Here is a 16,659-nt window from a genome sequence, read left to right on the forward strand (position 1 = left end):
TGGGATTGTATTCTGGTGGTACACTTACTGTCTGTATTATGTCTTTGGGATTGTATTCTGGTGGTACACTTACTGTCTGTTTTATGTCTTTGGGATTGTATTCTGGTGGTACACTTACTGTCTGTATTATGTCTTTGGGATTGTATTCTGGTGGTACACTTACTGTCTGTATTATGTCTTTGGAATTGTATTCTGGTGGTACACTTACTGTCTGTATTATGTCTTTGGAATTGTATTCTGGTGGTACACTTACTGTCTGTTTTATGTCTTTGGAATTGTATTCTGGTGGTACACTTACTGTCTGTTTTATGTCTTTGGAATTGTATTCTGGTGGTACACTTACTGTCTGTTTTATGTCTTTGGAATTGTATTCTGGTGGTACACTTACTGTCTGTTTTATGTCTTTGGAATTGTATTCTGGTGGTACACTTACTGTCTGTTTTATGTCTTTGGAATTGTATTCTGGTGGTACACTTACTGTCTGTATTATGTCTTTGGAATTGTATTCTGGTGGTACACTTACTGTCTGTTTTATGTCTTTGGAATTGTATTCTGGTGGTACACTTACTGTCTGTTTTATGTCTTTGGAATTGTATTCTGGTGGTACACTTACTGTCTGTTTTATGTCTTTGGAATTGTATTCTGGTGGTACACTTACTGTCTGTTTTATGTCTTTGGAATTGTATTCTGGTGGTACACTTACTGTCTGTATTATGTCTTTGGAATTGTATTCTGGTGGTACACTTACTGTCTGTTTTATGTCTTTGGAATTGTATTCTGGTGGTACACTTACTGTCTGTATTATGTCTTTGGAATTGTATTCTGGTGGTACACTTACTGTCTGTTTTATGTCTTTGGGATTGTATTCTGGTGGTACACTTACTGTCTGTTTTATGTCTTTGGAATTGTATTCTGGTGGTACACTTACTGTCTGTATTATGTCATTGGAATTGTATTCTGGTGGTACACTTACTGTCTGTTTTATGTCTTTGGAATTGTATTCTGGTGGTACACTTACTGTCTGTTTTATGTCTTTGGGATTGTATTCTGGTGGTACACTTACTGTCTGTTTTATGTCTTTGGGATTGTATTCTGGTGGTACACTTACTGTCTGTTTTATGTCTTTGGGATTGTATTCTGGTGGTACACTTACTGTCTGTTTTATGTCTTTGGGATTGTATTCTGGTGGTACACTTACTGTCTGTTTTATGTCTTTGGAATTGTATTCTGGTGGTACACTTACTGTCTGTTTTATGTCTTTGGAATTGTATTCTGGTGGTACACTTACTGTCTGTTTTATGTCTTTGGAATTGTATTCTGGTGGTACACTTACTGTCTGTTTTATGTCTTTGGGATTGTATTCTGGTGGAATACTTACTGGCCATTTTATGTCTTGGACATTGTATGTTTGTGGTATGTGGCACCGTTAAAGTCCACAATTCCTCTAAAGTCCACAACACCGCTAAAGTCCACAACAATTTTCCGCTAAAGTCCACAACGCCACTAAAGTCCACAAACTTTCCGCTAAAGTCCACAAAATGACCTCCGCTAAAGTCCACAAGAAAACGCCGTTAAAGTCCACAATAACAAGTTCCGCTAAAGTCCACAAAAAAGCACCGTTAAAGTCCAAACATTTTTTTTTTATTATCAAAAGATCAATTCGCTGTTTTTTTACTCCCAATAGTATATATATCTAATAAAAAGCATGAACCCTTGTTTTTTCAAAGTATTTCTTACGAAAGCGTATTAGGGACATAGTAAACATAAAATTTGTAATGAAATATTCAAAGTCGAAATTTAGACATTCCAAATTTTAAAAGTTCGACTTAATCTCGAATTTTTTGAATTCCGACTAAGTAAAAATTCAAAATTTTGATTTATTTTTTAAACTCGAAATTTCGACTTTTCTCAAACGCGAAATTTCGAATTTTCTCAAACTCAAATTTCGACTTTACTTTACTTTTACAACTTTTGATTTCTGTTGTAATTCCTCTTTTCCTCGAATGGGACATAACTGAATTTTGATATGCACACGGATGCAACAAGTGGACCAGGATCTGCTTACCCTTTCGGATCAACTTATATGACGTCTGGCTTTTGATGAGGTTCGTGTAAATAGTTTTCTATGTTGTGTTGTGTAGACTAATTTTCCTTGTAACCTTTCAAGTATAAAATATTTCAAAAAATAAACATAAAATAGGGCGATGTCTTTATGTTGAAATTGCTAATCACGAGTTGTGAGCGTATACAGAATAACAAAATCTTTGTTCTGAAAACCAAAATAGTGTCATTTAAGAATAATTTTTTTTTCAGCGTCTGACGAAGTAGTCTTTCATTACAATTTTTGTTAAGATGAATGGATCACGAAACGTCTGTGAACAGTAACTTTAATGACCTAGAAGAGCACATGGAGTCCTATTATTTAATGTGTTTTGCAGTTTATCAGGGGGAGTAATGTAAATATTCATCCCATATTTGTAAGATGTCTTAGTCTATTTAATATCTTTTCATGGAACTTTTTACCAAAAAATAATTTAAAGTAGAATAGGAAGTATCTAGATCAATGGTATTTATGGATATTGGAGGTCAATGATTTTTTGTAAGTTTTGAATGGAAAGTTTAAGCAAATATTATGTTTCTGTATTGTTATGGATATGAAAAGAAATAAGTAAAGAAGTGTATACACATTCGACAAGAGAACAAGAGACTACGTTCACTCCCTGTGTAGAAAATGAATAACATTATTCAAACTCAGAATTGTTATTTGATCTTAAGAGTTAGTCGTGCAAAGAGTATTATCATAGAATGGAAATGGGAAAAGTGAAGTATCTATTTCATTTTATTTTTATTTTGAAATGGTTCATTAATTCTCATTTTTAATTGTTTTATAGTTATTTGATGATAGTTTGGAATGTAAAATCTTTATGCAACTATTGGTGTGTGAAAAGGTATAAGGTTACTTCCTTGTGTAAAACGCACATTAATGCCATGAATGGCTGATATCAAAACAAGGAAAAATTTACTTAATTTATATAAAAATGATAAATGTAGGATGATTAACAACATGGATCCCGTAAAAGGCTAAAAGACAAGGAGTCCGCCGTACACAACGCTTCGTCAATGAGCAAAACTCATTTAATTCTTCGTTCATTTTTTATTTGCAAAATTTCTCTCTTTTCTTAATTTTATCTTTTTATTATGAAGTTTGAAAGCCCACAACAATAGGTCGGCATTTTGAATTATTATTCCTCTTGATGCTTCTTGAAAATTTAAATATTACCAAGGTGTACATATCTTTATTTTAATGTTTTATGTCACTTTGACATCACAATTGCCAGGTTTGTACGGTATTGTATATATTGAAAAACAAATTTGTCAAAATAACCGTTTGTCAATTTATATTGAGAAATTCAAGGATAAAATAAAGACAACTTTATGCAGTATTTAATATTTCTATTCAAGTATGATTACAATTTTCTGCACGCGATTCTCAAATTACCATGCGACATGTATGTTAATTTTGATTTTTCATGATAAAAGGCTTTATTGAAACATGATTATAAAACATCGTTCAAATGGAAATTAAATTTGAACCAGTAGGAAACAGCGCTATGGTAATCGAAATTAAATAAAATCATGAACTGCTACAAAGATGTAAGGTATACCGCAGATCTTTTTTCTCTGACCGATTTTTTAACCCATTCTTTGTCATTCTTCCGTGTTAAATATATTATTGACAACATCTGAATTTTATAATTAACAATAATAACTAGCAGGTAAACGGACAGGTAACGTTACGCATGCTTAGACAGAGTTTAAATGATTATTATTTATTATAAACATCATGGCAGAGGAGGACGATAATTTTGTCAGTAAATTTACTGATTTGTCAACACTACCAGTCAATGGTCACGGAGGGCCAAACAGTGGGTCATCACGACTGACTAACGGTCATGACAGGTAAGGCCAGTTACTCATTTTATATCATTTGAACTTTTCTGACCATCTCTAGATTCAATTCAAGAGGCGAGATAGGACAATGCTCTCATTATATCTTTTTTCGAAAGTCCTATGCATTTCTTAAATAGCATTGTCCATAAATTAAAAATTCATAGGATGAGAAACAAAACTATTAAGGGAACAATAAAAAGAACTAGATAGTAGAGGAGGCACGAATACACGGACAGTGTACAGATATTAAGCAATCAAACGGGAAAAAATATATATAGAAAAACACAAATTAAGAAAAACCACAAAACAAAACATACAATATAGATAAGTACAATAAAAAAAACATAAAAAAGAGAGAGAATGAAATTTGTACGATGCTGAAATTTTATGGTCCAGCTAAACAAACTAATACAAAATACACAGACAATGTATCAATATGACTTTATTTCTTTTCATTGATTATGAATTACTTTCATCAGTACCTAATTAGTAGGCACTTTTTGTTCTATACTATTCAATATTGATCGTCTTATGTTAAGAGAGGGATTATTTTAAATCTAAGTTTCCTCGTATAACAAAACTTAAACCGACTTATAGACAGACAGTTTAAACTGGACATTGATTTGTTTGAACTTGACCAGCTTTAAGGTAGGTTTACATCTAACATGTTGTGTATTGGTGTTTTTTCACAATGAGTGAGCAGACTTTTTATCCTTTTTCTGAAGTATACTATATTTTTGGAACATAGACAATGTAACACTATCTATATTTATATTGTTGAAATACCAAGAGTGGATGTTTTAGCCCAACTACTCAAAAAACAAACACAAGACATTCACACTGTCCTTGTATTATTCTGATACAAAGCAAATGTCTACATGACACATATCTATGAAGTATAAAATATCACAAGATTATTTAGATTTAAAATTTCATTGAATATTTCCAGTTGACAAAATCTGTAACATTTTACCTACTCCTACTTTAAATGAATCATGTATTCTATTGGTTCATTCTATTTATAAATGAAGATTTAAACCTTTTATAGCTTATTAAATTGTGAATATAGATTAAAATCATAATAGTTAAAAACAAAGTATTTGGCTTGATAAGACTGAGGATCACATTAGTTGTGGGTGTTAGGAATCTTACTACAAAGTATATATAGTATTATATATACACATTTTATGGAATAATTTAGTCTACCTAACTGGAACAGAAATACATCAGTATGACAGGAGATTACAGGTATTTTCAAATATTTTAGTTTTTTATTTATTTATATGATTGACCTTTTTTTTTTTCTCTTTTATGTGATGGACAATATGTTGATGATAGATCAGTCTAATAAACAAAATCAGAGATCTATAGTATTTTAAGTAGATTGATGATAGATAAAACAAAATTCAGTGTTATGTTTCATTTCAGTACCAGAGAACTTCCACCAGTGCCAAATGACTTTCGTCCATCACTTCCAGTTAATCCACCAAGGATGATTCCCCCACGGATAACAGTCAGCAGACCCCCATCAGGTAGATATAGAAAGTCTTAACTACTCTTTATGTTTTATTACGAGTCAGACTCTATACTCGAGAGTAAATTAGGAATATCTCAAATAGACATTTATATTCGTTAACCAACGGACAATAGTCTAGAGACAAGCAGAATTAAATCAACATATATACATATAAAATATAAATAAATGAAAACAAATATAAGTATAAATAAAAGGTAGCTAACATAACGTGGTTACGCATTTTTTAACTCCAGTAAATGTTCAAAACTTCTTTAGTTCAGAGGGATTGATCATCATGTGATCTTTAACTTTATATGTAAGATATTAGGTCTGCTGACAACAGGAAATATAAATATATTTTTTTCTACTTTCGTCCAGTTATAGCAAGGTACGTACATAGAAAAAACAAATACCTGTCTGTTATTGTAAATTGTTATTACCCCAAGATGCCTTTTGGTTATTTTTGTGGTAGATTTGCTGTCTCATTGACATGCATCTCATATCACTTCTTATTAATATGTATTTACATTGCATTGATATTACACACACATGTATACTATAGTTTTCTATATATCAAAATGATCTTTGAATATTTCGGATAAATGATATATTCGTATAAAAATTCAACAAACCAGAAATATCGAAGAAATAAATCACCAATAGTTTCTATAACATCGCAGACCCAGTTTCCAAATTACCGTGACCTAGTATCCAATTGAACCAATTTTGTTAACAAATGCAGCCATAAATCTTTTTTTTTACAGATTTTTTTTAGAGAACAAACCATTTGTGTTGTTTTGTATGACCAATTATGGGCATTATGTTTTCTAGTGTGTGCTTTTGTTCGTTCGTGCGTCCGTTCGTCCGTCCGTCCGTCCGTCTGTCCCGCTCAGTCAAGTTAAAGTTTTTCGGCCGCTGTAGCTTTTGATGAAGTTGAAGTCCAATCAACTTGAAACTTAGTACTCATGTTCCCTATGATATAATCTTTTAATTTTTAATGCCAATTTGATATTTTACCCCATTTTCACGGTCCACTGAACATAGAAAATGATAGTGCAGATGGGGCATCCGTGTATACTATGGACACATTCTTGTGGGTTTTTTTTTATTATTATTTACCATTATACACGTCACTCAGTTTAGTTAAAAAAATAATTTCCACGAAATGATCACATTATTTAACAACAAATAAAGTATTCAGTGAAAAAAAAGTAAAATCAATGAAAATGTCTCCTGCGACATTCACAAAAGTCAGCTGAAATTTGTCACAAGCATCTATTTCTTACAAAGTGCACAGCATGGACTAATGTCAAATTGTTATGAAATCTGGACAAATAAAACAAAACAATCTTTTTTTATTTTTTATGGATTTGTAGTTAAGCATGGCTGCAATTTAGATTTATGTACTTCTTATTATACAGACACATGGGTTGTACTGAGATCGGTCCAAACACATTTTTTTTCTGGTTTCACATGTATTCAAAATTAAACTTATGGAATTATATACTTTTATATTCAATAAGGATTAAAAATCTTCTCTTTTTCTTGAATAGACATAGGTGTTAACATTGTCAAATGAGTATACTTGGATATATGTACACACACAAGTTCTGATTTACCCTAATGTTTATTTTTTCAGTAATTTCCAAGTTTATCCCAGAACATGAAATAATCATTCCAAATGACGGGAACGTATCAAAGTTTACAGTAGAAGAACTCTTAACGTTCCTCAAACATATGGGAGTTAGTGATAGAATAGTTAACCATTTAAGGAAGAAAAGTGTGGACGGTAAAAGATTTTCAAGACTTAGTGATTCAGAATTGGAAAATGTGGGGATTAAAAATCCCATAATAATATATTTTAGAGACAAAAGTAGTGCCAAATCTAAAAAGTCAGCACCATTTATGTTGTAACTCATAAGTCCCTTATAACATTCTCATACTTACCATATACTTTTGTTTTGTTATATGCTATCGTTACATAACTCACATGTATTGTTTTATCCTAAAATATGAATACTTTTGGAGTTTCTCGTCACAACGAAGAAGATAAAAATGACCAGTATTGGCCAAATCCATGTGTTAATTATATATCATATATACATATAGTGACAGCATGGACGACAAATAATCAGCATTTATTTATGTAAACGGGTATACAAGTACATTCATAAAATACATGGTGGTTTAAGACTATGCATTTTGTGATTTGTGAGTGTATTTTTTTTTAATTGACTTAAACATACATTGATCTGTATTTTATCATTCGGCCAAGATTTGCATTGGGTTTATGAAAAGCAGAAAATGTATAATTATTTACAAATAACTATGCAGGGTTTCTATATATAATTATTGTATATGTTTATTAATACCGCTATTTATGAATTTGACTAGGTTATATATAATGTTGTTAGTAAATTTATCTTTCTGAGTAACGAATAATGAATTTGTTAATGTACTCTATCATAATAATGTATCATGGTACAACTTGACATTAGATGAGGAAGAATTGAGCCATGTTGCTCTCACATTGAAACAATTGATCTCCTGTTGTAGACCTAATGTATTTATATAACCATATCCATTCAAATTTCATAAAAAAAAGTTGCTGCCACTTGACTGTGTACTGTCGGTCAATACAAGCTTGGAAACAAAAAAGTAAATTATATAGGTTAACTATTCTAATATATATAGATATGTTGTTAATTATTACACATATGGCAGTTTTTGCTGTTAAATGTTAAAACTAAAAGGTTTTTGTCCAAGCAATTAATGTATTTATTAAGTGCGTATTCCGTAATTCTGTGTATCACGGCATAAGAAGTTATTATTCGTTATCCTCCCACCTAAGTCAACTTGAGTCGTCTGAAGAATTGCTATTTTTCAATTTATGTTACTCGTTTTTTGTATGATCTTCAAATCTAGACAAAAACTTCGTTATAAAATAATATTTCGTGTTGCTAGTTTTCACTGCTGACTAGAAGCTGTACTTATAAACGGCCACTCAGACCATTTGCATATTTTAAAAGGGTATACATTTAACACGAAAATATAAAATATACATTGTATGTAATTTTAATAGGCTGTTCTCCTTCAACAAAGATAAATATACACAATAAAGGATAAATGGTACATATATCGTTAGTAAAATCGACCTAGAAAAACTGAAAAATGATATCAAACCTGTATTCAACACACGAATTTGTCACAAAGGAACGGATGATATTACACTACAGGTATAGACATAATAAATAAAATTTTCTTATTTAAATGCGAGATCAAAATTCATCTGTTCTATTTGAAAATCCCAGTCCCATTTATCCTGCTCCGGGGCAACACTCAAACGATGGCTGTTGTCATTTACTTAAAGATGCTTCAAATTAATTTATCATAATCAAAAATTAATCAAACCAAAGATGTGTTCCACTGATATTCTTACATAAAAATTTCAGGTTTCTGCCATCATTTGAAAGTATTTTACATTAAAAATTAACTTATGTGATAGTTTCGAAAACTGTACATGTTTCATGAAGGGACTATATCGAACATTGTCATTATGATGAAATATTGTAGTTGGTAAAAAATGTCTACATTAAATTTCGATCATATTTTACAAAAACATATATAATTTTTGCCGATTTCAATTTACTCTTTGTAAGTTTGAACTTTGGTTTTTGTTTATAAAAATTGTTAACTTTGTTCATGTATAAAATATGATGTTATTTTTATATTTAAGTATGTCTTTACAATGCATTTACTATTGTTTAAAATTAATAAAACGTGTTATAATATTTTTCTTCTAGTAATGCCTACGAACTATGGTGCATCTCGTAGGGTTGTCACTTGTTTTAAGAGAATCGCTATTTGTCAAAGAAGGGATGTAGTGTTTTGACACATGTTATAATATCATCATATCTACATGCAGCGTACAAAACTCAAAGCAAGGAAAGTATTGGTCGTTGTTTTATTTGTTGTTGTTGTTTTTAATTTGGCAGTTTGTCGTCTCAAAGTCAGTCATCGGAGACTTCTCCAGGAGCAGAAGTTCACACCTCGCTGCAAGGTCAAGACGGACTCTTTCAGTCCCGTTGTGTGGAATTCGATGTCTCTTCGCCATTCCTGTGCATTGAAGACTTTCGTACAACATACGCAGGGAAATAAAATAGAAAAAATCAGACTAGAATTACATCACAATTAGTCCGATAATCTAATTCAAACATGCAAAAGCTATGCAGACATTTAGACGATCACAGAACACATAAAGTGTTGCCATCGAACAGGTTTGATTAGGATCTTATGTATGCATATGATAGTTTTGGTGAATACACAGACCTAAAGCGAAGAATTAAAGTAGTGCATGCAACGAACATTAGCAGTGATTTCGTCTAAACACCATAAAGCTTAACTGTCAAATTAACTTTATAAGGCATCATGACACAAACTGCGTACCTGTACTAAACAACACCAACACGAAGGGAAACGTGCTATACATTGTGGTTTTTTTTTCGGTGAACCTTTCAATACGATGAAAAAGCTCGAATAATACTGCAGGTTTGAAGAATTATATATTCCATAAATTATTTTGGGATAAAATCTTTGCTAGATGTCGATAATGCCAAACATGCGAGGACTGTCGCATACATATACAATTCAGCAATAAGGGTAATAGTAATTTGTCTTGATCGGGCTTGATCGAGTTGACCTGATCGGCAGTGTGAACCTAGCTTTATGCAACGCTCTATTTCCTTGCCCGATTTTGACTATGCTTTTTGTCTTTTTTTTGGTTTGAAGTGGTTCATCTCTTTAATTGTATACTTAATTTTAACATATTTTGGCCTTGAGCATCACTGACGAGACATTGGTTGTCGAAATGCGCATCTGGTGCAGTACCATTGGTACCATTTATGTTATCGAATAAATTAAATGCAGAAATGGTTTTATGGTATGACAGGTGATGTATAGCCGGAGAATCTTTCTCGGTCGAGGTACATTTCAATTGACATTAGTATAGTACCAACTTTCATTTTCCTGACATTAAAGAATCGTTCTCTGTGATTTGCAATTAGTACTTTGCAACACACATTTGTATCAATCTAAATGATAAAAAGAACATAATGTAGTCACTGAATCAGCATAATTGATAGGTAGTGCACTTGGCAACTCACGATTAACAAGGTAGACAAACTCATCAATTGATTTATTTCATTCACATATTCGTCAACACAGCATTGCATGCATCTTTCGTGAAACATGAATAAATACTCATGGTATTGAGCTTATAAAACATCGAGCATATGCTAAAAATGCAGAGAAAACACTGCCTAGCCTTTACACAATATGATATCATTAGGTACCTTATGGTTGGTTTTGTCTGTGTCTTTATGTTTTTTCCTTTTAAGATTTATTCACAACTTGACGTATGTTTTGTATAATTTATAAAAGATTTAGTGTGCAAACCTAAAGACTAACACAACTGTTGCTACCCAGGTCACAAAACTGGTTACGTATTCACAGACGAAAAAGAACACTTAGTCTAATTAGATACCTAGTATTAGGTTATCCCTATACTTAATATATTTAAATAGGGTTCGATTAATAATATTTTCTCGAAACTTCATAAGAGAAACTTTTAAAAATGTTTCAATCTTTTAATTCTGGTCATTACAGTAATTTAAATGATCTGTTTAATGATAATTGTATGTGACATATTTAACCGATGGTCATTCATGTAACATTCATGACCCATGGCAATTCATTATGTCAAAATAGATTTGAAATGTTGCCATATGATAGATGTACACAGCTAATATTCTCACTTCTACAGCGTGTTTAACCGATGTTATAATAATTGCTTCATGTCTTACAAATCTCAGAATCATAATTCGCATATTACAAACACCTGTTGTCAAGGAGACAAAAATTATCAAAATACTAACTAACATCTGAAAGTGATCAGTTCATTAATACAAACGTCGAAATGATCAGAACATCTCTGTTTGAATTCATGCTTTTAACGCATTTTCTTTTCATATATCAGTTTCTGAGATTCTGAGATTCCATCATCATCACAGAACAAGTCACATTAAGCTGACATGGGAGATAACCGTACTATAATAACGGGCGACGTTTACCTTGATAAATGTGATATCTGAAAAACTTAAATATTGTTATCGGCCAGGTAATAAAAACAAAACATGGCGGATAATAATGAAAGGACTAAAAACAGCACAGTTTTTACGCTGAAGGATTTCACGGAATGTTTCACACCACCTAAAACATTCAAAGTTCTAGGGGGACGTGGATTGTACAGTAATGCCCATACTACCGCACTCCGAGTGGGTGACTCTTTATACCTACATACCTTAGCGGTTGAGTGGATATGTTTGTCATTTTTTGACACAGACACAGGTATACGACGTGAGGTAAAGGTCCCTCCAGACAGTCACATTAAATTCAATATCGTACACAGATCAGAAGAAGCTTTTCAAAGGATTTACACTACAGTAGGTGAACTATTAGAGGCCTGGCCGACAAGATTTCAAGCCAACTATGGACGAGAGGATCCCTATCTTCCTCAAATATTCAGGAAAGGTGAACGGTTTAGATTCATTCGGAGAGCTCAGAATCCAAAGGACAGGAAACTGTGTTTAGAATGTGAGGACGAATCTGGACATATTTTGACCTTACCCGGTAATTGTAGAGGGGATTTCACTGTACTGGACGATCCCAAGTCTTATAATCTCCAGGAAATTGTGGCCTTCGGGGATACGGAAAGGAAATTAAAATTTTCAGAGGAAAATATTCAGTTAATAGCTGTTGATAACGATGAAAGTTCATTCTATACAAATGTAGGCAATAACGGAGAAATTTTAACCAAGCTAACAGGACTACCTCTGACTTATAAAGGTCTGATTACTATGCGCAAACCTAACTTCTTTGTTATTGTTTCACCACAAGATAATCACGATATAAAGTGGAAAATATCACTCGAAGACGAAATAGAAGTGATGGATCAGCTAGACGACTTTCTACCATCAACCAGAGACATGCCTCTGAATGAATTCATAGACAATTTCGAGTTAGACCTTCCTGTTATTGCAAGAATCTCTAATTACGGCAATAAAATAACTCGTTTCGAAGATCATCTTTCTCCTGGAACTGAAGTAATTATTCATCGTTTTGATAAAGATGTTGATAGAATTCTTGCAAGTACCAAATGTGATATATTTAGTTTAGGAAGTGATGTTCAGGGTAAATTCGACAAATGTAGCAGACGTTTTAATTCCGTTCAAGCAGTTTTAGACACACGAGAAAAGATCAAACTCAAAGTAACAGAATCAATAGCATGCGATGTTCCAGAACCTTTCTGTTTAAAATGCGGCGACATTCTTAAATGCACAAATTTTAACATACAAAACGTGAAAATAAGATATGGCAAAAAAGTATATGGTGAATGTCAAGTTGTTCAGTGGGACATATTAGATGACACTGGTGGTCGTGCAATAATTAAACTACCTGCAGATCTTGAAGTGACGTTGCTAGAAATTGCAGAAGACGACGGTTTTGATGTGTCGAACATTTTACAGTATCGCGTTGAAGTGCCTATGGACGCTTATTCATTAGATAGTGATAGCTTTGTGCCATTTAATCAAAGTATCCGTTTCGAGCATTACGTTTCTGACCCTCTTGTACTCATTTCGCCTATACCTCGCAATTCTGATACAAAACACTCATGTCTCGATGCCAAAATTGACCTTTGTTTAATGGTGCCTTTACGTCATGACTTGACATTACATCTCAGAGAACGATTGCATTTCCCACCTAGTTACTTCATACTGCCAAGACGGAAGAAATGGCTGTCAACGGGACCAGAGAAAATATCACTTGAAATATACAACAATTTAATAAAATATAATGATCAAGCTTACGAAGATTATGAATGCAAAGATGAACAAGTTGATACTGCCTCAGGAAATACTAATTTTGTCGACAGGTAAATTCTTTTGTCATGTGTAACAATATATTTGTTTAATAGTATATTTACTATATATATTTATGCATACAAAGGTATAGTGTACTATCAATGTACTATCAACACTTAATATCGACAGCAAAAGAAAAGTTATTGGCCAAGATTGGTGACCCTATAGACCGAAGAGATAGCCGAAAACGAAATATACTTAAGCAAAATAAATAAATATCCAACATCAAAAAGAAAAGACTGAAAGAAATATGGTCTTCGCTTCATTAAAAGCAACCGAATAAATGGTATCCCGAGTTTAAATTGTCTTTCATATTTGCACTTGAACTTATAATTGACATTATTTACATTGAACCACTGATAAACCCTTTTACGTGTTATTCATGAATTAGAAGTGAAAAAAGTCTCGAAAAAGTCCGATTGTCATTTTTATTCCACACTACTGTCATAAGTGTGATGTAGTCTTATTTGTGCTGTGTAGTGTTATAGAGTACACTTAGATGTGAATTTCTATCTTATATATATATATATATATGACTCTTGTACATTTTTATACACTTGTCTGTCTTAGGATAATAACGTCTTTTTTCGAGTATTCGAATTTCTTTTCTAAGGACAGTACAACTTATCATTAACAAATTTGCCGTTTGCTCGTTTTGAATTTTTCTCGGAGTTCGGTATTTTTGGGGATTTTACTTTTTAAAATCAAATGGAAATAACTCTTCATTTCGTTCGTTTGAACAACACTCTAAACGAATAACTGATATAACATCGTCTACTGTTATTTATTTATAGGATGAGGGATGGCGTTCGACGTTTATCTAAATTATCACTGAAGATGACAAGGTCAACAAGTCAAATTAATGTACCAGACGAGGAGAAAACACCTGACCTTAGACGAAACTACTCTTTCCAAAGCGAAACAAATATTCCTGGAGTATCTAACAATTTATATGAAAGTGACCCCAGATACAACGGTTTGTTCATATAAAGTCACATGCATGTCATAAACTCTATCTAGAAATAGTAATTTGAGACTCATCTAAAACTTCTCCTTAACACATCTAACACTTCTCCTTAACACATCTAAAACTTCTCATGAAATCATCTAACTACACTTCTTAAACACTTAACACTCATCCTGAACACATCTTGTACTTCTGAACACACCTAACACTTCTTCTGAACACATCTAACACTTCTCCAGAACACATCTAACACTCATGAATACATCTAACCCTCTCAAGAACACATTTAAAACCACTCCTGAACCGTCAAACACTTCTCCAGAACATATCTCACACTTCTCCTGAACACATTTTACACTTCTGAACACATTTTGCACCACTCTTCAACACATCTATCACTTCTCCTGAACACATCTTTAACATCACTCCGAATCACACCTCACACTTCTCCTGAACACATCTTTTACATCACTCCAAGGACGTATAACTAACATCTAATATACGTCCTTGATCACGCCTAAACACATCAAACATCACTCCTAAACACGTCTAACACCTTTCCTGAACACATTTTACACCACTCTTTATTACATCATACACCTTTCCTGAACACATCTTACATCACTCATGATCCCATCTAAAACTTCTCTAGAACACTTCTAATACTTCTGAACACATCCAACACTTCTCCTGAACACATCCAACACTTCTCCTGAACACATCCAACACTTCTCCTGAACATCCAACACTTCTCCTGAACACATCTAACACTTCTCCTGAACACATCTAACACTTCTCCTGATAACACACCTGACACTTCTACTTCTCCAGGAACACACCTGACACTTCCACTTCTCCTGGACACATCTAACACATCTAAACACATATTACACCACACTCCTGAAAACATCTAAAAAACTCAATATAACGCTGTTTCTGTCAATGTAGTAAATAAATGATTAAATAACGAAGACCAAAATTGAAAAAAAACACTCTTGAAAGACGAAAATCATCCGATACAATTTTATTTCATATGCCAGTAATAAATTAATTCTTGAAAGCTACTGTCTTTTGGCACAGTGTTAATATCACACTGTTGGAACATGTCATATTGTGAAGACCAACTTGAATTTTGTTTCTTCTCTAAAATGTGTAATGCAGAATAATTTTCGACTGTCAAATTAAATCATTCTAATTATTTTTTTCAGATGACAATATCTATGAAGATTACTCAGGTGCTATTCGACGTCCAGAGAAAAATAGTAAGTATATAATACACACAAAGTACCAACAGACAATAACAAGACAAACAATATTCATCACAGCATTAAATCGAAATATTAAGATTTAGCGTTACGAACCTCACATAAACCTGGGTGTCAACATGTTACAACCCATCATTGTGATGAACCAATATGAATACACTCTGCGTCTGAGAAAAGGGGGACAAGATGTGTTAGACTAACATAGGGAGACGGAAATGATGATTGCAATATAATGGGTACCGACAAGTTCTATGTAACACGAATAAAAAGATGTATAATAACTGACAAATAGTACTTTATTATGCGATCAATTTGTTTGCTATTCAGAAATCAATTGCTGAAATAATTTATTTGAATTGTTTTACAGAACAATCCGTTGGTAGAAAACTTCTACGGAGACTGTCCAAGAGAGGGAAGAGGTGACATTACTGCAACGATCGTGCACTGACATTCCATTCAGATACCAGCTCGTCATAATAGACTTCACACATATATAATTGTTTTAAAATATATACCTAAGGACCTTTAGATACCAGCTCGTCATAAAAGACTTGAAACCAAATCTATTTGTTAAATATATACCTAAGGAACAAGACAAATCAATCGGACCACATTGTATTGGAGCTATTTTAATATATGTTATATATTAACACTATACAGGGAAAATGTGTGTGTTATACAAAGAGTAAAAAAAAAAAGGAAATATTTAGACTAAAATTATTAATTAGGCGTATAAATCGGACATTATATTTAAATTATATTACAAATAAAAACAAGAGTATTTAATACAGATACAACTTATACAAAATATGCAAATCGGACCAAAGATTTGAATGCTTTAAGTTAAATCTTCTATGCCAAAGCAAACATACCATACATCGAAAGATATGTATCGTGAATTTTTTCTCGTTTCTTATCAAAACCCTTTTCTGTTAGTTGTTAATGAGTTGATAGATACCAAGAAAACCTGTTAATACATTT

At 32.5% G+C, this 16,659-nt stretch overlaps 2 protein-coding genes across 3 annotated transcripts; both read left to right on the top strand.

Moving 5' to 3' along the window:
- The first annotated feature begins 3,765 nt into the window (after positions 1-3,765).
- On the top strand, positions 3,766-9,260 carry LOC134696060 (uncharacterized). Of its 2 annotated transcripts, none has more exons than XM_063557636.1 (3): positions 3,766-3,960; positions 5,380-5,483; positions 7,107-9,260. In XM_063557636.1, the coding sequence occupies exons 1-3, from the start codon at positions 3,845-3,847 to the stop codon at positions 7,379-7,381; spliced, it is 495 nt and encodes a 164-aa protein (XP_063413706.1). In that variant the 5' UTR covers positions 3,766-3,844; the 3' UTR covers positions 7,382-9,260. The 2 variants fall into 2 exon arrangements, with proteins under 2 accessions (XP_063413706.1, XP_063413715.1); XM_063557645.1 differs by lacking the exon at positions 3,766-3,960 and adding an exon at positions 4,982-5,199.
- A 2,010-nt stretch (positions 9,261-11,270) lies between these two features.
- On the top strand, positions 11,271-16,337 carry LOC134696053 (uncharacterized). The gene is made up of 4 exons (XM_063557621.1): positions 11,271-13,457; positions 14,241-14,422; positions 15,622-15,675; positions 16,046-16,337. Exons 1-4 carry the CDS (start codon positions 11,659-11,661, stop codon positions 16,099-16,101), a joined length of 2,091 nt encoding a protein of 696 aa, XP_063413691.1. The 5' UTR covers positions 11,271-11,658; the 3' UTR covers positions 16,102-16,337.
- The last annotated feature ends 322 nt before the right edge of the window (positions 16,338-16,659 follow it).

The sequence above is a fragment of the Mytilus trossulus genome, chromosome 1 (assembly GCF_036588685.1).
Source record: "Mytilus trossulus isolate FHL-02 chromosome 1, PNRI_Mtr1.1.1.hap1, whole genome shotgun sequence".
NCBI classification, from domain to species: domain Eukaryota; kingdom Metazoa; phylum Mollusca; class Bivalvia; order Mytilida; family Mytilidae; genus Mytilus; species Mytilus trossulus.

What these genes read in the sequence shown, in the direction of transcription:
- LOC134696060 (XM_063557636.1), top strand. Translation starts at nt 3,845, where the DNA reads ATGGCAGAGGAGGACGATAATTTTGTCAGTAAATTTACTGATTTGTCA. An exon ending in CTGACTAACGGTCATGACAG is followed by an intron (nt 3,961 to 5,379) that starts GTAAGGCCAGTT and finishes GTTTCATTTCAG; the next exon opens with TACCAGAGAACTTCCACCAG. An exon ending in AGTCAGCAGACCCCCATCAG is followed by an intron (nt 5,484 to 7,106) that starts GTAGATATAGAA and finishes TTATTTTTTCAG; the next exon opens with TAATTTCCAAGTTTATCCCA.
- LOC134696053 (XM_063557621.1), top strand. Translation starts at nt 11,659, where the DNA reads ATGGCGGATAATAATGAAAGGACTAAAAACAGCACAGTTTTTACGCTG. An exon ending in AATACTAATTTTGTCGACAG is followed by an intron (nt 13,458 to 14,240) that starts GTAAATTCTTTT and finishes ATTTATTTATAG; the next exon opens with GATGAGGGATGGCGTTCGAC. An exon ending in TCGACGTCCAGAGAAAAATA is followed by an intron (nt 15,676 to 16,045) that starts GTAAGTATATAA and finishes ATTGTTTTACAG; the next exon opens with AACAATCCGTTGGTAGAAAA.